A 20,476-nucleotide genomic window follows, 5' to 3' on the forward strand; every position below is an offset into this window, starting at 1 on the left:
TAGGAACGTAGATTGACTGGTAAATCGAGAGCTTTGCCCTTGGGCTCAGCTCCTTCTTTACCACAACGGACCGATGGAGCGTGAGATTGACAGGCAGATTTCTTTTAATTAAATGTTATAATGATTGTTGATTAAGCAAACCATAACATAGGCCTATGTTACGATTTGCCTATTACACTGTATGTAATGAGAGAATCTCAACAGTCAACACATCCTTGTCTGACCGAGTATAACACTGGGTATTTAGGTGTAACACAGCTGTTTATGTTTTTGTAGCATCTTAACTGTAGAGATAAATTTAAGTTCAAAACCAAAACAACCAAGTAGTGTTCAACAGTGTCAAATACTTTATTACAGTCCAGAAAAATAATGAATGAGTTGGTGTCAATTTTTAGAGGGATCGCATCCAAAACCAGCATTTGAACGTGAATGCAGGTTGAGTTTTTTCATTATTTTATTCTCTGAGTAATGTTTTATTTAAAGGGCCCATATTAAGCTATTTTCCGATCTATGTTCTTTTCTCATCACAAACACACCTGGAGCTGTGTTTTGTTTCACTCACAGGTATTTAACACACAAGCCCTGCATATCTAGGCTGAGTTTTTCTCCCTACTTGAAAACACTGTTTAATCTTGTGATATGTAATACAGGAAGTGCTCCACTGTCTTTTTTAACTCCATACATCTTTGTGAGGATTGTTTGGATGGTTTCCCTGGAATTGCCAATCTCTACTGACCTAAAGGTAAAAGCTAGTTGTTAAATTGAAAACTACCACTTCAGGACATTACAGGATGGAACAGAGCATTTTGAACTTTGGAGACAGCCTAAAAATAAAGGGTTATTCAAACATGTGTGAATGAAACAAAATACAACTCCAGGTATGTTTTTGTTCTTAGTCTCCAGTTGCTTGGTTTTGGGATAAGACAAATGGAAGCCTGTTTCAGGCTGTTTCAGCTTGTTGATATGTCCTCTCCATCAGTGCAGAGAATCTAAAAATCTCAAAAAACTCATGCTCAATTAACACACACACACCCCCCACACACACACACACACACACACACTTTTTTTTTTAACTTACTAACTAACTCACTAACTATGGTGGCCTGTCCCTTGTAATTGAATGGCTATTATGGTCTGCTGATGGAGTAATGACCAAATATACTATGCCTATACTATATACAGTTCATATATAAGATTGACATAATAACATTCCAAAGGCCAATAATATTAAATATAGTTATGGAACAAGTACAATTTCTCTTGTTGTAATGTTTTCACAATAGCATTGATGATATGTTGAAACTTTGTGTTTTCTTCTAATAAGACAAATATTGGAAAAAGACAAAATTAATTTTCTAAACATAATGATGATGTGTGATTATGCTCCTGTGCAAGTGTTTTGATATGATTTAGTTTAGCTCTTTGTTTTCTATTGGGCCCCTGTCATGTGAGGGTCCTTCAGGATAGGGTCATCTGGGTGGAAGTCTGTAGCCAGATCCCTCACTTTTTGTGACACAAGAAACTCAACTCAGATTAGTTGACTCAAAGTTTGTTAAACATACTGTGTAAAACAAACCAGAGGTGGTACTCCGCCTTTCTATCACTGTGCTGGATTGAGTTGGCATTGCAGTAAAGACCTCCTATACAGCATGCACTGCTTCTGTTTTATCTCTTGTGGACAAACTTTGAGACGCAGCCAAAGACTGGAGGAGGGAACTTGATGTGTTGGGGATGATGCACAGCACCATTAAAGTGATGAATAAAAACTGTTTTTCTGCTGCACGCAACAAACTATAATAAAGTTTAGCCTACATGAATCGCATGTGCTCACAAAGAAATGCTCTATCCAGATACTGTACAGTATACTAGAGGAAAATATAGACGTATAGTGTAAGACCATAACATAACTCTATCTCACCCATATAGCCTAGGGCAGGTACGCAGTAGGGATGGCCGCAGCGCAACTGAAGTGCAGATGACTGGAGTGTTCCACAGGGTTAATATTGGCCCTAACATAATAATAACCCGGATGCTTAGGTACCGCCCTCGCATGTCCTTGGGTGAGCCCCCTGCCTCCAAACGCATCCTCACATCCCACGGATGACGTGCCCACGTAAACCATTGCAAAGTGGTGTGCGCGCGCGTTCACGTGAACTCTTTCTGCTTTCTCCTTTGCTTTGACGTCACTGCACTATGATCCGAAATCCCTGATAACTCGAGGCGCGCTCCCGCGGTGCTTTGCATGAGGCTGAGCTGTGACAGCCCGGGCACGGCTCTATTTGCAGACAGCTAGCCCCGCCGCGGAGGAGCCGAAGGCGCTGACAACACCACTGGTGCGGTTAGTCGACCTTCATTTCGGCCGACAAGCTTCTGCCGGGCGGTGCGTTCTGTCTGTCCAGGAATGAGAGATGATGGCTGGCTGTGCAGCAGAGGAGAAAACCTTCCGCCGCTTCCTGGAGCTCTTCCTCCGGGAGATGAGGATGCCTCTGCAGGAGAGCGACCCGTTGCCCATGCGCCCTGTATCGGACCTGCTGACGGAGGACGAGCTGGAGGGGGAGTGCCTGGACCTATGTCTCCAGCACCTGTACAAATAGTTAAGTGTCTGTGTGTGTGTGCTGTGTGTGTGTACGTGTGTTGGCACGGCGCGGCCAGGGCCCTGCGTCGTGCTGCAGCGGCTCCGTACGCCTACACGCAGGCTGGAGCCGTGGGCAGCTGTAGTGCTGTGCCGCTATAGGACTCGGCTCAGATGTGCTCAAAAGGTGAACCCCTGGTTTTGCGTAACAACTTGACGTCATCGTGTGGGAGTGGGAGGCAGCCATACTGTTAACCCGTCTTCATATGGGCTAAAAATAAACTCGACCCTTTCCTTATTAACTTGGCTCACTCAATGCATTTGTACCGGACACTGACGCGTGGTTATGACCGTAGCACCCTTGTCTCACCCTGTCCCAGTGAAGGACACATTGGGCTGGAATGCGTGGATGTAGAGGAGATGCGCAGTGCCAGCAGCACGGTACAGCCAGCTGAGGCTGCGCAGCTGCCTGGCCTGCTTCGCGCTCTAAAATAGCGCACAGACTGATCTGGGAAGAGAGCGCTGTGTGCGTGTGGGTACGCGCGTGTCCGCGTGCGCGTAAATGCGCGTATGGACATGTGTCTGTGACAGGCCGGAGCGCTCTGTGCACTTCTCAGATCAGCGCAGAGCAGAGCAGTCATAATCAGTCTCTTCTGACATTGAATTGTCAGTGTAATGTGAAGTGTGAAAAGCAAGGCTCAACATTTTTGGGAGACTAATTGCATGGTGCATAGTAGAATGCAAATACAGGACCATTCGGAGACTGAACTGCTAAACTCATACAAGAATCCCATACATTTCAGAACATGTCCAGGCAGGGCTGGCAGGTTTTACAGCTGTATTGTAAGACCTGGAGACGCAGGGAGGTTTAGTCTTAAGCAGTTTGTAAATTGATAATGATGAATCTTCCTGTCCTTTTGGGCCTCTACCCTGTATGGGGACAAATGTCCTGGATGCCCTGCTGCTCTTGAGTGTAGAGTAGACTAATGTGCCCAAGTAGATCTCTGACATGACGGGCACGTAGGAAGAAGGCTCCCCCTATTGGACATCAAAGTAAAGACACTGTTTGATGCGCCCATTTTCTGTCGGCCAATCACAGCCTGCTACCTTCGCCTCTCAGCAAATCACATCCCAAAGAAATTCATATAAAAGCACCCTCTCTTCATCCCCCAAACACGCTACAACCTTCCCCTGCAGCAGAACCATCGTCCTCCTCAGCCACTCCCTCTCTTTCTCTTCAGCACCACAAGTGTCATTTCCAGTGGAATAGTTTTTTAGGTCTGAAATATGAAAAGCTGAACTACTACAAAAATCCAGAGCATTTTAGAACATGTTTGTACATGTTTTAACAGGTTTGTTGGTTTATGCTGAAAATGCATAGCCCCGTTGAAAGACTGACATTTCTCTTTAGACATTAAATTATCTAAACAATTGTCGCCTCAGAGATTTTCTGATTCAATGAATCTTGCAGTCCTATTTTAAAGGTGCATTATGCAACTTTTCTGATAGATAGCTTGTCTTTATGGAGATGCTATGCTATTTTGCATGGATTGTTGTTCAATACGGCATTTACAGTTTTTATTAAAGAAAAATGCCTTGAAAAACATGCCTTCCTTCTCACCTCGCCACAGATTGTAGATGAGCAAGAGTTCAGTCATGCAGAAGTTCAAGATGAAAGGTCCAGAAAAAGGCTAATATGTGCAAAGTCCAGCAAAGATCATTAAGTGTCCACAGCAGAGGGCAGTAGGTGTGTGGTTACATGAGTGTGTGTTTGTGTGTGTGCGTGTGGCTGTGTGTGCGTGCATGTGTGTGGGGGAGTGGCTGCAACACCAGCAGATGCTCGCCATCCAGTTTCTGGAGCATCCGGTGTCTGGAACCTGGCCAGTTCCACTTAGGTAAGTTACACAGGCTAATGACAGCACTTTGTTAAGAAGGCAAAAAGTACGAAGGCAGCTCAGTAACACCCGAGGCCGAGCTTTACACACTAAGTCTCGGGATACATGCACAAAGTCTTGTGATAGTTTAGAACTTGAGTGAAAAAAGCGAGGCAGAGACGGACCAGAAGCAGAAAAAATACCTGGGTTACACCACAGTATGTAACATTAGAGGCAATGCAGTAACATCTCCATGGAAACAAGAATTTGACGGATCTTCACCAGAAAACCTACATAAAGCTTGTTTCCACTGATTTACTTTGGAACAGAGAAGTGTGGTTTGAAAGTGAAATGTACAGGCCATGGTGGTTCAAAGCAGACTACTAGCTTCCATAATGGTCTAGTCCTCTTTGGCTTCAGGACCTCCTAAGCTAAGGAGGAGCTACACGCTGCGGCAAGATGATTGGATAAGAAAGGACACAGACTCTGGTGAAAACAAGAAGGCAAAAAGCAGATATAAAGAGATAATTAAAACTGCAAGCAGTGATAAACACCCCTTGCAACCCTTGCATATCAACCTTTAGGCCCTGCCTTGACTTATGATTCAGTCATGTTGGAGATAAAAGTTTTTTGTCCCATTATCACTATGGGCACTGGAGAGCCATTTTTAAAGAAGTTTAATTCACATATCATTATGTTCAGATCATCAAAATACGCTACATTGGGTTAGTCTGAATCTGACGATGCTTGCAAAAGCAAACAGGAAACAACTGCTTCGTTAAGAGCTCAATAGGACCACACCTTGAGACTTATGTAAATTCTTTTAACAACTTTTGATCCCAGATATGGCCTGATGATGCTGCCCCAGTTTGGAGTCCGTCGGATAAAAACCCTCAGACAAATTTGTTAAAATATGAGGGTTAGATTTTTTATGTGCATAGTTAGACAAAAAAAAAAATCCCAGACATTTTCAATGGTTAAAAACACCCCAAACAAAATGTTGCTTTTATCCTCAAATGTCAAAATCCATGTTTCTTTTGTTGCCTTGTGAAAAAAATGTAATAGAATGTTTATTCTCCTTAACATAATTTCTGGTCTATACCACATCTTCATTTGTCCTGATGAGATTGGTGAGCTATGGGGCTTCCTAGTGACTGGTGAGGCTCCGTAAATCTGCATGTTAGAATACCCTTGTGTCCTCATGACCCACTTGTGAGTCCCAGGCTGCGTTTGGGGAAGACTGCCTAAGCTCTGACCAGTCTGACAGCTGCCGTCCAGACTTCACCAAGGAAATGTCCTCCTGTCTGCTGAAGGGGTTGTCATAGTAACAGCCCACATCATGCTGGAGCTGCAGGGCTGATGGTGGAGTGTGTGTCCCTGCTGCTGGGACACATGTCCATCATGTGCTGTAGTGGACACACTCAGGGGCCCGTGAGGAGGTGTGAGGGGCTGAGAGGGGCTGTGAGGAGCTGTGAGGGGTTGTGAGGAGCTGTGAAGGGCTGTCAGGAGCTGCGAGGGGCTATGAGGAGCTGTGAGGGGCTATGAGGAGCCCTGTGAGGGGCTGTGAGGGGCCTGAGGGCCTGTAAGAAACTGTGAGGAGCTGTGAGGAGCTACGAGGAGCTGTGAGGGACTATGAGGAGCTGTGATGGACTGTGAGAAGTTGTGAGGGGCTATAAGGAGCTGAGAGGGGCCATGAGGAGATCTGTGAGGGACTGTGAGGAGCTGTGAGGTTTGTGAGGAGCCATGAGGGCTGTGAGGGCTGTGAGGGGCCATGAGGAGATGTGTGAGGGCTGTGAGGGGCCGTGAAGGGCTGTGAGGTACGTGAGGAGCTGTGAGGGGCTGTGAGGGGCCGTGAGGGGTTGTGAGGGGTTGTGAGGTACATGAGGATCTGCGAGGGGCCGTGAGGAGGTGTGTGAGGGGCCGTGAGAAGCTGTGAGGGGCCATGAGGGGCCGTGAAGGGCCAAGAGGGGCTGTGAGGGGCCGTGAGGGGCTGTGAGGGGCCGTGAGGGGCCATGAGGAGCCGTGAGGGGCCGTGAGGGGCTGTGAGGGGCTGTGAGGGGCTGTGAGGGGCTGTGAGGGGCCATGAGGGGCCGTGAGGAGCTGTGAGGGACCGTGGGGGGCCGTAAGGTGCCGTGAGGGGCTGTGAGGTACGTGATGAGCTGTGAGAAGCCACGAGGAGGTGTGTGTACTGGGGAAGGCCTGTGCTGCAGCTTGGTGATTCATCCTGTGTGTCATTAGTTTGTCTCTGGGCTGAGGAGCTAAGAATAGACGTGAGCTGTGAGAGATCACCATGAGGAGTGCGGGGGGTCTGCTGTTTGGCGTAACACATCCCAAATGTGAAAAATTGTGTTTGTGCCTGTGGTCAGATGCACAGGGCCTTACAGGGCCTCACACAGCCTCACAGAGGGCCTCACAAGGCTTCACACAGGGCCTCACACAGCCTCATAGGGCCTCACATAGTCTCACAGAGGGCCTCACACAGTCTCAAAAGGGCCTCACACAGTCTGACCCTGTGTGGCCTCCCACAGCCTCCGACAACAACACAGAGCCTCACAGAGCCTCACAGGGCCTCATACAGCCTCACAGAGAGCATCATAGGGCCTCACACAAACTGCTGAGGCCCTCACATGGGGCTATAATATTGTACCTTATGCGACTATATCATAAGTATGACAGTGGTACCTGAGCCCATCTGTGGCTCAAACCTCGAGAGACCGGCTCTGACTGTGTGCCATTTGGCCTGAGCACCTGCAGTACCTTTGTGTCCTTTCCAGTCATATACCCTTTAAAAGTCTGTGTCCGCCTTCTCTTCAATCCTCTCTCAGACGAGCACATGAAAAGTTTCAACTGTTTCTTTTCAACAAATAAAACTAGTGATGAGGCTGGAGTGGAGCTTCCTAAACCCAATCAGATAGACAGAGTTGGCACCCAGGGGACATGGGCTGCCCCCGTTACCACACATCCAGGAGAGGGCTCTGCCTCTGGGGCTCTCCAAGAACACCTGACCTAGATTCTGGAGGTGTACCTGTGTGTGCCTGTGTGTGTTTATACATGTGAACAGTCAAAGCCCTATTTTTTAGGAAGACTTTCATTATCATTATTATTACCATGTTGGGGTGGCAAGAGGCAGAGGGTGAGAGGGAAAAGTGGAGGGAGAAAGGGGAAAAGTGAGAGTGAAGGGGGGGGGGGGGGGTGAAAGAGCAAAAGGGAAAGGTGGAGAGCGAGAGGGATGGGGGTTGAAAGGGGCAGAGGGGAGGGAGAGATGGGGACAAGGAGAGAGGGCGAGGGGAGGGAGAAGGGAGCAAGAGAGAGCCAAAGGGTGAGAAGGGAAGAGGAGAGGAAGGGGGGCAGAGGGAGAAAGAGGGAGAGGCAGGGAGCGAGAGAGGGAGGTTGCTCTAAAAGCGTCCCATCATTAGGCAGCGCTCTGGAGGGGCCTCGTTTGGAGGTCACTTTGAAAACTGTGCTCTGTCCTCCTTTCTGCTCCAGCTTCACAGACACACTTTTTGCTCCAGCTTTAGCAACATGTACTTCCCAATGGTACCTACCCCAGTAATGGTACCTACCCCAGTATGGTACCTGCTCCTTATAGTTCCTACAACCTATGGTCCTACCCCACTATAGTACCCTCCCCATTGGCACCTACTCCCTATGGCACATACCCCCCATAGTACCCACCCCCCATTGGTACCTAACCCCTTATGGTAACTGCCCCTCAATTATGCCTCCCCTAACCCACTATTCCCCCTCGCATTCACAGTCCACACAGAAACTGCATTCCCACTAAAAATAAATAATAATAATAAATAAATAAATAAAAAACTAAACAGGAACATCCCTCTCACAAACTAGGCCTGGGACAGAGCTGGGAGATTATACCTCTTTAATCCGGCTCCACTTAAATGAACACACAGGAAAGTCCGACTTCCCCTCCCCCCCCCCCCCCCCCCCCCCCCCCCCCCCCTCATTGTCTGTGGATAGATGGAACCCCGCCTCCTGTGCTGCAGCAGGAGGCCCCTCCCACCAATCAGCTGAGAGGAGCTGAGATAATGGCTCCTTTGGTGCTGAATCCCAGGAAACAGCTGACAGATAAGCATGTGGGCGTATGTTGTAAATTCTTCTATTTGGAAAACGTAGTTGGATTTTCTAATCACTCTGGTCTAGGACACATAGTCTTTATAAAAGATAGGCTTGTACTGGGTTGAGTAAAATTATTTAGTTTTTAAATGAAACCTATTATTCAAAATCGACTTTTCATTGCTGGTAACCATGTTATAATTGTTCCTCTTCTCATTTAGTCTCTAAAGTTGTATTCGGAGTGATTTATGCATGTTTGAGTAATCTTTTTTCTCCTGCATTCAAGATGTCATTGCTCCGATCTACCCCCGTTTTCAATGACACTGGTATACGCACACTGTGACGTACTTACTTCCTTCTCCAATTTTATTTTTTAAATCTGTGACATACATAGCTTTCATCAGCGTCGTGTAGCCATTTTGGCACAAATGGCCAACCCCAATGCAGAGACATTCAGAATCCACAGGTCTCTAAATATAGGCCAGCTCTGACCTCCTTCTAGTCCTCCTTGTACCACCGCAGTTTTCAAGGTGCTGCTTGGCTCTGTATATGGTGTATCTATGAACTACATTTCAGCAGTTTAAAAAAATATATATTCAAATTTGTATTATTATTATTTTTTTTAATGGTCAACAAAGAAGAGCAAAGAACAACAACTGTGTGGCATAGCAGTAACGGAATTAACATTAACATTAGCACGTGCAATTTCAACATTCAGATATGGCACTTTACCTTATCCTCCAGCAGAATAAGCCTAGATCACTGGTGTTGGTCACCTGGTAACCAGCTCTGCATGGAGTCCAACAATTTTTACATACTGGAAAAACCAAAGGGCTTGTGTAGCCATTTTGGTACAAATGAAAAAAATCTGCTGCAGAAAACCGCTAGCATTGTCTGCTGCTCCTCGGGACTGACAGCATGTGTCGCTTTATTGTGATGATGTCTATGCTGACATACCACAAAGGGGCAGGCGGGAATTGGTTCCTAATACCTCATTGGGCTCTGCAATTTTCCAACCCAGAAGTCAGCAGACTGTTATTTTTTTAATTAAGTGATTGGAGCAAAAATGTATTCCCTATTCAAATTGCGTAGCTCTGTTACTGTTATCTGTTCAGCTGGTTGCCCTGTGCATGATGATATTTGTCATGTAGTGTTCTGTTGTGTTTTCAGTAACTGCCCGTGCTCCCTGGCGGCGGCTCTGGCCCGGGCTACTACAGACAGCGTCCTGCAGATGGACATGTCCCAGCTGAGTAAAACTCAGGAGGGAGCCGACCTGCCCCGTGAGTATCTACTCCTCTAGCATTCAGCCTGTGCTACTTGTTCAAAGTGGAACTAAATATCTAAACTGCCCACCAAATTTCAAATACTAGAGCTGTTAAACTGGGCAGTACCTGGAAGACTAAAGAAGAGCATGAGAGAGTAGAGGAGGGGCAGGGTCTGAGGAATTGGTGTGATTGGTCTAACAAGTATCCACACGTCAAATTCCATCCCCGCAGCCAGGTTTTTGTAATCAGAAACACCTGGCAGTCTTACGTGATGTCACCAACTGCTGTAAATTGCAGAGGCCACTGTAGACAGTTAGATATAAGCGTTTTTTTTGACCAGAAAGCAAAAATTGGCAAGGAACAGTACATAATGCTATTAAAACACCATATATATCTTTTAGTAGTGAAAAAGTGGATTTGGTGTTTAGTTCCACTTTAAAAACACATTGGCTATTATGCTAAATTGTACGTTTTGACCTTTTAAAAACTGTCTTCTCATCAAAAACATACCTGGAGTTGTATTTTGTTTCATTCACACTTGTTTCATTAATCTATTAATCTATAGTTGTCTTCTCTGGGCCTCAAAAATACTAATTTTGCCAGTTTTGTTTCATCACAGATAAAACTCCAGACTTCCTCTACACAGTTTTTAAGCCCATGAACCATCACTAGACTCAGCCTACAGTCAAATTGTGTTCACAACAAACACATAGCTCTATTAGCATAGCACTGACAAGGGATAAGGACATGATTTGTTTATTTCATGGTTGTTCATTTATGTTGGTGACAGCAAAGCGAACTCCAGCTACTAACTACTACATGGGTAACATTTAAAAGAGAATTGAAACCACAAGAATGCATCGTATGTTTCTTTAAGACATTGATCTTGACTTGGAACTTGGCTCAGATTAGTCCATTTCTGAGTATGTGTGACTGGACTGAAGATTCAGACTAGGCAAGGCTACTCGGATTGGAATACATCGAGCTATCTACCACATTCTTGTTACTGCTTTAGCCTGTAAGTATAATTTAATACAGTTTTCTTTAAATGTTACTTCATGTTAAAAGAGAGTACCACCAAAATGTTCTTTGAACTTTTAACCATGTTATAACTTCCTCTCCCCCGTTGTAGTTCCCTCATCAAAAACCCACTTAGAGTTGCATTTTGCCTCAGTCACTATGGTTTCAATAATCCTGTGTGCTAGGTCATCTTGTCCTGACCTAAGCACTCTGAAATCACTTTTATTTTTCCTCTGATACCGTACTTATAAATGAAAATGAACCCAAAAGTCTTCTGCACAATTTTTAAATCCATGAACCATCACAGTACTTAGAATGTTGGTTATGTACCTTAATTTTTCATTCCTACTGCTGAAAGGAGAGGGCACACCAATCCAGGGTGGTGCTGTTGTTTTTTAAGTTTTCCAAAGCAACACATAATTTACCTTGGAAAATGAGAAATGCCAATGCCAAGGTGCCTGGCCAAAATAACGCATAAGTCTACTTTAAAACTACTTTATAGGAGGGCTCATTGTGTGAACACAGAAAGGAAACATTTGTGATTTAAACACAGTTTAGGTGATTCAGACTTTAGTTTATGTTGTGTGACAACTAAGGAAAACTTGACTTGGAAGAGACAAACTGGAATATTTAGATTTATTTCAATTGTATTGACTATTTTTCTTTATTGTCCCAAAGACATTGTTCAGACTAAGTGATACATCATAAATTTGCTAACATGTGCCTGTCTTGGTTGACATATCGTACCAAACAAGATTGGACTGTATAAATACAATATGGCAGAAATATTATTACTTTATCCAATTGCTTGAAATATGACACTGTAGGTTCTATTAAACTCAATATTTCTGATTTGGCATCTGCAAAACAACAACTACAGTATTATCCATTTGATTTGCCTGGGATCCAGAATACAAAATATGAGTCCTGTCAGATGGGAGTGATTGACATGCCCATCATTGTGCATTAGCCAATCTGAAGAAAAAAATCAAAATTGAAAAACATCATGGATTTCGGCAGAATCAACTAGTGAAGCACTAAACTAAAATGGTAGATGAGCTCCTTTGTTTCGCATACATCACTGTTTCACATACGTCACTGAAAAAAAAAAAAATCTGATTGCAGGGCGGTGTTTGACTTGAGGCATGATCAAGCCTAGACAGTATAAGTGAACTGAGGGAGTGTGACATCACACGTAGTCTTTTGCTGCAGTCAAATTAAGCCAATCTAGGCTAGGTGTTGTAGTGGCTAATCAGCAATTGGGGACCATATTTGGAAATCTGGTGGCTCAACCAAAGAGCCATTCAGGAGTCAGGTTGTTGAAAGTACTTGCACCTTTCAGCCCACGCCATGTGTTTGGCAGGGGGTGCTTAGCAACAGGCCGTGATAGGTCAAACCTAACTAGCTAACACTAGTGGGAGCAGCTTGAGGAAACAATGCATTTCATTGGTCTTTTATTAATATTTATATCTTGATTCTCAGACAAAATAGGGAAATAAAAACACCAGGACCACATAGAGTGGGTTAAAATGAAAATTTTAAGGTCAAAATGACAAGCCTGACAGCAGCAGTTACAGAGTGGGGGCCTCCATTTTTAGAGAGAAGTCAATTCGAATCAGACCTTGAAGGAACCACTACACGCCCATGCTCACTTATTTGAAATGCAGCAATTAGTAGGTTAGCCATGTCCATTATATGTATAGTCTATGGGCATAGCAGAGGGACCAGACTGATATTCCTATGTATAAAGAATACAGAAAGATATAATTGTGGACTTGACAGGCAGCCATTTCATGGTGATAATGTATCTCTCACATCTAGTCAAGACTAGACCTAAATGACCTGAGCAATAAGGACTTCAGTGAGACTTGACTACAACACAGCTAGACTGGTGTATAAATGTGCGAGTGATATGCTCCATTATGTAACATGCTGTATGTGTCCAATAGAGGAGGAACAATATGAACATTGCACTTTCTTTGAACAAAGCTGCAGCCTTTGTAAGAAGCAGTAGCCTTGACATTTATCCTCAGAGCTCATGCCCTGTGTCTGTGTGCTTGGCAGAGGTGGAGTCGGTGAAACTGGCGCGCCTGCTCTTTAACTGCCTGTTTGACACATGCTGCCAGTGGGTGAAGGAGCTGCCCTTCCAGCGTCGCCCACAGCCCTACTATGAGACCTCCATCCATGCCATCAAGAACATGAGGCGCAAGATGGAGGACAAGCACATCATCATCCCCGACTTCAACACACTCTTCAACATCCAGGTACTCTACAAATCTCATCTCCAAGAAAATTTGGTAAAGTTGACTAGTGGACTGTAAAGCATAATCCAAGTCATATTTTGATAATCATTAAACATAATCTGGACTAGGCATATTCTAAACCACATGAGCACATGCCAAAATATCTTTTTATAACAATGGCATTATTTAATCAAAATGGCAAAAAAAAAAAAATACAACAGATTTTTCTAAATAATATGCTTCATAAATAAATATTCTCTATGAAGAAGCCTTCAGTTACCGTATTTCAACCTTTATTTGTTCAATAATCTATTTAAAATGTTTATAAGCATAATCAAAGAACCAACTGTGTATTACGTAATGACTGAAGTCAAACACAAGTGTCCCCACTGGACTGGGACTTGTGTGAATGTCTCACTGTCTCACTGTGTCTGGTCAGGACCAGGAAGAGCAGGCATTCTTTGCGGTCTTTGATGGGCACGGTGGAGTGGATGCCGCCAACTACGCAGCCACCCACCTCCACGTGAACCTGGCCCACCAGGAAAGCTTCAACCAGGACCTGGGAGAGGCTCTGTACCGCGCTTTCCGACACACCGACGAGCAGTTTGTCAAGAAGGCTTCACGGGAGGTGAGCAGTTTGCTCCTTTCTAATAGATATATACTGTTTGTTTGCGCAGCAAGCTCTATTTAAGATTTGTGGTTTGACAGCACACAGATACTTGATTAGTGTGCTGTCGATCAGTGTGCTTTAATTAAGATTTGTGGTTCGACAGGACACTGATTGAGTATCTTGCTGGGTTTACTCTGGGCACTCCATTTTCCTCCATCAACCCAAAACATGCTAGTTTTGCCAGCAAGATTAATTCTCATCATTTTTATGAGTTCACAAACTCTTGAAAATCTTGTTCAGCTCTGGCAGAAACATTTGCATGTGATAGGTTAAGACTGACCAGCCATAGGGCAGCATTGTGGTTTGGGCAGAAGCCAGCACCTAACAAACCAAAACAAATATGGCGGCACCGACAAACATACTTTAGTCTATTTTAGCATAAATACAGACAAATTTGTTTTTGAAAAACGTGCAGAGGGAAACGCTTTGTGCATTTGTGGACAGGGAAGATGTCTGTGCTTTTCTCTCAACTGGATTTAACTAAAGTTTGACTTTTAAGATCGTTCTGCTGTTGTGATGCTTTGACAAATCAGCGTGCCAGTATTTGGTTGACACGTTGTCAGATGCTTTCAGAGAGAGCTTTCCCAGATTGATATGTAGAACTCCATTCAGAGGGCTACACATATCAATCTGGCGAGAGCCTAGTCCAAGACCCGGAGATAGGTCCATGGACACTGAATTGTGGCACCCACTGCTCCTGATAGGTTGCCCTGCGGCATTGAAGAATGGGTCAAATGCAGAGGACAAATTTCGCAACGAGGACAATAACGCCTGTCATGATGTGTGTATTTCTGTTCCTGTTTTGTCTCCCTGTGTGCTCTTCCCCCTCCCTCACCTGCCTGAACACGGAGCTGGGCGGAGCTCTCTGCTCCTCCCACACGCACCTGCCTTCCATTAGCGCAATCACCACCACCTGCTGCAGTGGATAAGAGGGACTTGCACCAGACACTCAGGGCGAGATCGTCTGCGTGTCCTCACCCTGTCTGTGCTGTCGTGCCTGCGTTGCTCTGTGTTGCTTCACCCTGTTCCGTACTGGATTATCTGCGTTTGGTGCCGGATCCTATGTGTGCCTTCAGCCCTGCTCCGACCCTGCTTTGACCCTGCTCCGACCCTGCTCCGACCCTGCTTCTACCCTGCTTCTCAGCCCTGGTACTGTCGTGGTTTTTCCCTGCACTCCACGTTCCTGGATCCTGGCCCGCACCTGGCTTCCCGCCCACCATCAGATCAACCCTCAGTTTTGTATCTTGTCTCAATATGTACAATAAACACTGTAAATATTCCCCGAGTCTGCACTCTTTGGTCCGCTACACCCACCGTTACAACAGAACGACCTCGCCAACCATGGACCAAGCAGACTCGGGGTTCATCGGACAACACGACCTGCCCACCCTGCTTACCTGTCTGTCTCCTGTTCACGGGCCTGTTCCCCGCTTGCTGTCCTGTCCCAACCGGTCCACTCCCAACCTGTCCTCCCCTCGCCTGGACCGTTGTAGCTCCGCTGGACACCGTTTCCCGTCCAGGGATCTCCTCGTGTCATCTGCCCCTCGCCTGGACCGTTGTAGCTCCACTGGACACCGTTTTCCGTCCAGGGACCTCCTCGTGTCATCTGCCCCTCGTCAGGACAGTCGCAGCTCCGCTGGACATCGTTCTCCGTCCAGGGACCTCTTCGTGTCCTCTGCCCCCTCGGTGGGACCCTTGCAGCTCCGCTGGACACTGCTTTCCGTCCAGGGACTTCATTGTGTCTTCCGCCCTTCCCCTGGACCGTTGTTGCCCCACTGGACAGTCCCCCTTCCCCAAATTCAACCGGCCCGCACCAGTGACATTTTGCATGCACCTGGCTTCCCGCTCACCATCAGATCAACCCTCAGTTTTGTATCTTGTCTCAATCTGTACAATAAACACTGTAAATATTCCCCGAGTCTGCACTCTTTGGTCCACTACACCCACCGTTACGACAACGCCTTAAAACCCGTAAACCTTAAGCAGTCACAATATTGCATCACAGTCCTTGTCAGAAAGGCTAGATCATTCTCTATCTCCTGGCTTGTAGTTTGGTGTGGCTGTGATAAGTTCTGTGTTTTTTGCAGCACCTGCGCTGTGGGACGACGGGTGTGGTGACATTTCTGAGGGGGCGCACTCTTCACGTGGCCTGGCTGGGCGACTCTCAGGTCATCCTGGTCAGGAGGGGCCAGGTGGTGGAGCTGATGAAGCCTCACAAACCTGACAGAGAGGTAATGACCATAGATACTATAGATATTTATTTTGTGGTATTGCTGTAGTTGGTGATTCAATGATTAAAGGAGTTTTTAACCAGCATGTAACCTTGTTTTTCTGTGTTCAAGACATCATTGCTCTGATCTAGCCCTGTTTTCACCTCTACCTCTACACACCCACTGCTCTGTCATTCTCCAGTTTTATTTTATTTTTTTATTTTAATCGGTGAAATGTGTAGGATTTGGCAGCTTTGCATAGTCATTATGGCACAAATGAAAAAAAGAATTGCTGCCATTAGCGGGATCTGCGGTTATACAATATGGTCCAGCAGAGCGATACTTTGTTGTGATGGCACTACTGGGCTCAACAATTTTAGAACCTAGAAGTCAGCAAACTTCTTTCTTTTATTATTTTGTTTTAGCTGAATATTCAAAATGCCCCAAAATATTACATAATTATCCCCAGATGTCATAAATTACAACTATACAGGGATCACAAGGGGTGATCCCTTGTACAGTGTGAAGCAGTGTTGTGATAGCTTTAGTAATACCTGTATAGTATCTACACATTAGCTTATAGTTAGAAATGTACTATTCTGTATGTTATATGACAGTATGTGAGACCCCTAGATCTGATGTTGATATTTAATATTGCTGATATTGTAAAAAATGTTTGAGGAGAGGGATTGCAAGCTACTATCGCTTGGCATCCAAGAACTACAGTGGCAAATTAATTTGAGTAACTTTTGAAGTTTTTCCATATTTGTGAATGTATGGAAAGTAAAGGCAACATGTGAGAATTAAAGGGAATACATTGAATTAACACTGCTGAGAGTTGTCTTTTTACAAGCATCATATACAAAAGCATTACAACCTCAAAGAACCATTTCAAACATGGTTAAATGGACCTTATTGGTGTAATGGGGGAGTAGTTCTAGTTCTAATAATTGTATCAGTAGGGCTGGGTGTTGAATCTTTTACTGTATAACTATGATACGTATGATATGATACCTATAACTATGATATGTATAACAGTGACTAATGGAAAACCTGAGTTCAGTGCAGAGAGCATATTTCAGATTCTTGAGTTGTCTTGAATCTTGAGTTGTGATAGTGTAGAGACCCTGTCAGAGCTTGCAGGAGTGGGGAACTGCTGTTTCTGATGGTGCACTGTCGTTTACAGGATGAAAAGAAGAGGATTGAAGCTCTGGGCGGCTGTGTGATCTGGTTCGGCACATGGAGAGTCAATGGCAGCCTGTCCGTCTCCAGAGCTATAGGTAAGTGTCCTGTCCATAGCATGTCTGCTAATAGTACAACACGTCCTCTAACAATGTAGCAACGTGACTGCTAAGACTGTAGCATGTCCTCTAACAGTGTAGCAACATGTCAGCTATGAGTAACATGTCCGCTAACACATTACAACTTCGTGCATTATTCGTTCACTCTACACTCTGTGGTGGTAAGTTACTATTGCAGCCACAGCTGCCCAGGTGCAGACTGATGGATGTGAGGCTGCCAGTCTCCACCATCAACACTCACACACACACCACATTCATATTAGGCAATGTGTAATAGTAACATGTCTGCTGAATGTGTTGTAACATGTCTGCTAACAGTGTAGTAACATGTGCACTAACGTAAGGCTGTGTCTGTTTGACAGGGGACTCTGAGCACAAGCCGTACATCTGTGGAGATGCAGACCACAGTCTGTTCCCTCTGGATGGCTCAGAGGACTACCTGATCTTGGCCTGTGATGGCTTCTGGGACACGGTGGGCCCTGAGGAGGCAGTGCGGGTGGTCAGTGACCACCTGAGTGAGAACACAGGCGACACCACCATGGTGGCACACAAGCTGGTGGCCTCTGCGCGTGACGCAGGCTCTAGTGACAACATCACCGTTATGGTGGTGTTCCTGAGGGATCCACGCTGCCCTGCCCCCACCAGCCTTGATGAGGAGGAGGAACCTATGGTGGAGCAGGTGGAGCCAGTGGAGGATGAGGGGGCAGGTGAGGAGGAAGAGGAGGAGGAAGAGGAAGAAGAAGAGGGGGCGAGGGTAGAGCGGGCTGGGGAGGGGGGTACTAATGCAGACCAGGGTGTGAAGGCTCGTGGCTGGCCCCTGCAGCAGTGCTCGGCCCCTGCGGACCTCACATATGAAGACCGCACAGACTCTTTCACAGACAGGACCACCCTAAGTCTGGGACCTCCACTCAACCGCATCTTTCTACCCAGGGGCCTGGGGAGAAAAGCGGAGGGGCCCCTGCGGCGCCAGTCCCTGCTCTGGTCTCAGAAGCTGGGCTCCACGGACCCCCTGTCTTCATTGTCTTTTCCATCTCTGCACACAGCAGCGTGGCTGTGCCCCAGGCTTGGCTCAGCCCTCAGGCCCACCCACGAGCGTCGCCGCCTCCGCAGGGCCCTGCTGGGGCCTGCCCCTCATGCCCTGCCCCATATCCAGCCCCCTGTGCAGGGACACAGGCACAGAGTGGAGCGCCCTCACCTGCCTCTGGAGGCCTCCATCTGAAGCCCTGTCCATGAGCACAGCTGCCCGCTTCAGCTCCACCCCTCTCACATGTTTAGTGGCTCCTCCGTGAACTCAATGTGCTTTTGTTTGACACAGTGTCCACTCACTGACCATAGCACCACCACACAGGGCAGACACAGCAATAATGCTGCGCAAACTCTAGTTTGTTCTGATTTGACCCTAGTTAAGTGTATATGTTTAGTTTGAGTCAAAGGTCAAACTCCTGTATTTCCATGGTAATGATCAAAAGTACCATTACCCTAGCGCTTTAGAGTCTGCTACTCACTACATCATTGTTGCCATTTGTCCTGCCTTTAGTGTTATAAAGGGATATCCATACTTGAGTTCTATATAAAGGAGTTGTCCGTCCTCAGTGCGTAGTTAAACAGGGTCTGTAGATCATTCCTTCACTCAGTCTGTGGAGCGTGTCTGTGCTGATGATGAGGAACACTTGTTTTACTCTAGTTATTATGATTCTAGTTCTTATAAGCCATACTTGTACTGCCAGGAGGCAGGCGTCCTCTGTGGAGTTTGCTGCGTCTGTATGATTCAGGGACAGTCCATATCACTCTGTATTAAAGGTATTTTATTGTGTTTCTGAAGTGCAGCGCCCTCATTCTGCTCCAACCTGTAAGTGCAGACATGTGCCTTTCATTTGACTCCAGTGGTTCATTTGAATGAAGGAGAAAGTCCTTGTGTTCTGATAATAGATGCTGAACTGCCCTGCTCTGCACCAGCCCCCCCCTCCACACATACCCCACATACACACACACACCCCCACCCACCCCCACCTACACACACACACACACCCACACCCACCCACACCCACACCACAGCCGCTTTAAAACCAGGTTGCTTTTCATTCGCCCGTTGCGTTAATGTCATGTAGTTGTCTGTAAGCAGATAAATTCTATATGAACAGTTCAGAAACATGAATGCTCCACAAGGTGAACATCTGTGCTCCACTGGTGTCAGTTTGGGAGTTACACCTCCTACTGGGCTGCACCCCAGTAAGCAAAACCATACCTCCTCATTCCTCAAAGTCACAGCTCCCTGTTTTTTCACTGGTAACCTCACTCAGCAATCGCAGCTCCTGAGGAGGGACGATTGTGTTTTCCAATTGACTCCCTCCTTTCAGAAAAAGACACTGTGCAAAGACACAGAACAGAGATGAGGCTCTTATGTAGTGTCTGTATGGCCCTCTCTTTTTGGGTGGGGTTAAAAGCAGAGGAGCTGAGGCTTCAGTAGGCTATAGTCTGCCCTTCCCTCCCCAAACAGAACAAGCCCCTCTTGGCTGCTGCCCAGAGCGTTCTTTAGCTCTGTATAAGCAATAATTAGACAGGGAGTCGAGCGGGCGCTTACCCTGTAACGGCTGTGTAACAGCTGTGTAACGGCGTGTGCGGGTAAAGCTGCAGGAGATGGTTAGGATATGTCGTGCCCATGTGTGCCTGTGTATGTCATATGTGTGCCCATGTGTGCCCACATTGGCCCATGTGTGCTCATTTGAGCTCATGTGTTCCCAAGAACACATGGGCTCATGTGTGCCACATGTACCCATGTGCATGCCATGTGTGCCCTTGTGTGTGCCCATATGTATGCCATGTGTGCACTCATGTGTGCCACAGCAAGCTGACATGCAGAGCGCAGGGGCCGAGGAGACAGGATCAGTGGACAGGAGCGAGAGAGGAAAGAGGCTGTTGTTGGTACAAATGCGATTGTGTGTGTTGTATGTGGATTATTTATCTGTAAATATTAAAGCCTAAACCCTGAACCTGTCTGTGTTAGATCATTTTTACCCCATCTGGTCAAAATGAACCAAAGTTTTACTCAAGTCAGAATTTTCTTGCTAGAAGTAATAAAAATCTGAGCCATATCATTTAAGTATTAACAATAGTGCATTGTATTTACAGTTGTTTTTTCATGGCATTATATCACACTGTCAGCTGCCATTGGACTGACTGATGGAGACACCTGAGCCATCGGCCCCTCCAACCACACCAACCACCTATTTCCATGTTACAATAATTT

The 20,476-nt window shown here is 46.0% G+C and overlaps 1 protein-coding gene across 1 annotated transcript; it reads left to right on the forward strand.

The window, feature by feature from the left end:
* The first annotated feature begins 2,107 nt into the window (after positions 1-2,107).
* Positions 2,108-19,186, forward strand: ppm1e (protein phosphatase, Mg2+/Mn2+ dependent, 1E). Its single transcript, XM_033979022.2, has 7 exons — positions 2,108-2,593; positions 9,691-9,800; positions 12,870-13,069; positions 13,488-13,676; positions 15,806-15,949; positions 17,115-17,208; positions 17,592-19,186. Exons 1-7 carry the CDS (start codon positions 2,409-2,411, stop codon positions 18,446-18,448), a joined length of 1,779 nt encoding a protein of 592 aa, XP_033834913.1. The 5' UTR covers positions 2,108-2,408; the 3' UTR covers positions 18,449-19,186.
* Positions 19,187-20,476: the final 1,290 nt, after the last annotated feature.

Source organism: Periophthalmus magnuspinnatus, chromosome 14 (assembly GCF_009829125.3).
Source record: "Periophthalmus magnuspinnatus isolate fPerMag1 chromosome 14, fPerMag1.2.pri, whole genome shotgun sequence".
Classification (NCBI taxonomy): domain Eukaryota; kingdom Metazoa; phylum Chordata; class Actinopteri; order Gobiiformes; family Gobiidae; genus Periophthalmus; species Periophthalmus magnuspinnatus.

Coding starts and splice junctions, on each gene's coding strand:
- ppm1e (XM_033979022.2), top strand. CDS start 2,409: ATGATGGCTGGCTGTGCAGCAGAGGAGAAAACCTTCCGCCGCTTCCTG. Junction 15,950..17,114: donor CTCACAAACCTGACAGAGAG/GTAATGACCATA, acceptor TGTCGTTTACAG/GATGAAAAGAAGAGGATTGA. Junction 17,209..17,591: donor GTCCGTCTCCAGAGCTATAG/GTAAGTGTCCTG, acceptor TCTGTTTGACAG/GGGACTCTGAGCACAAGCCG.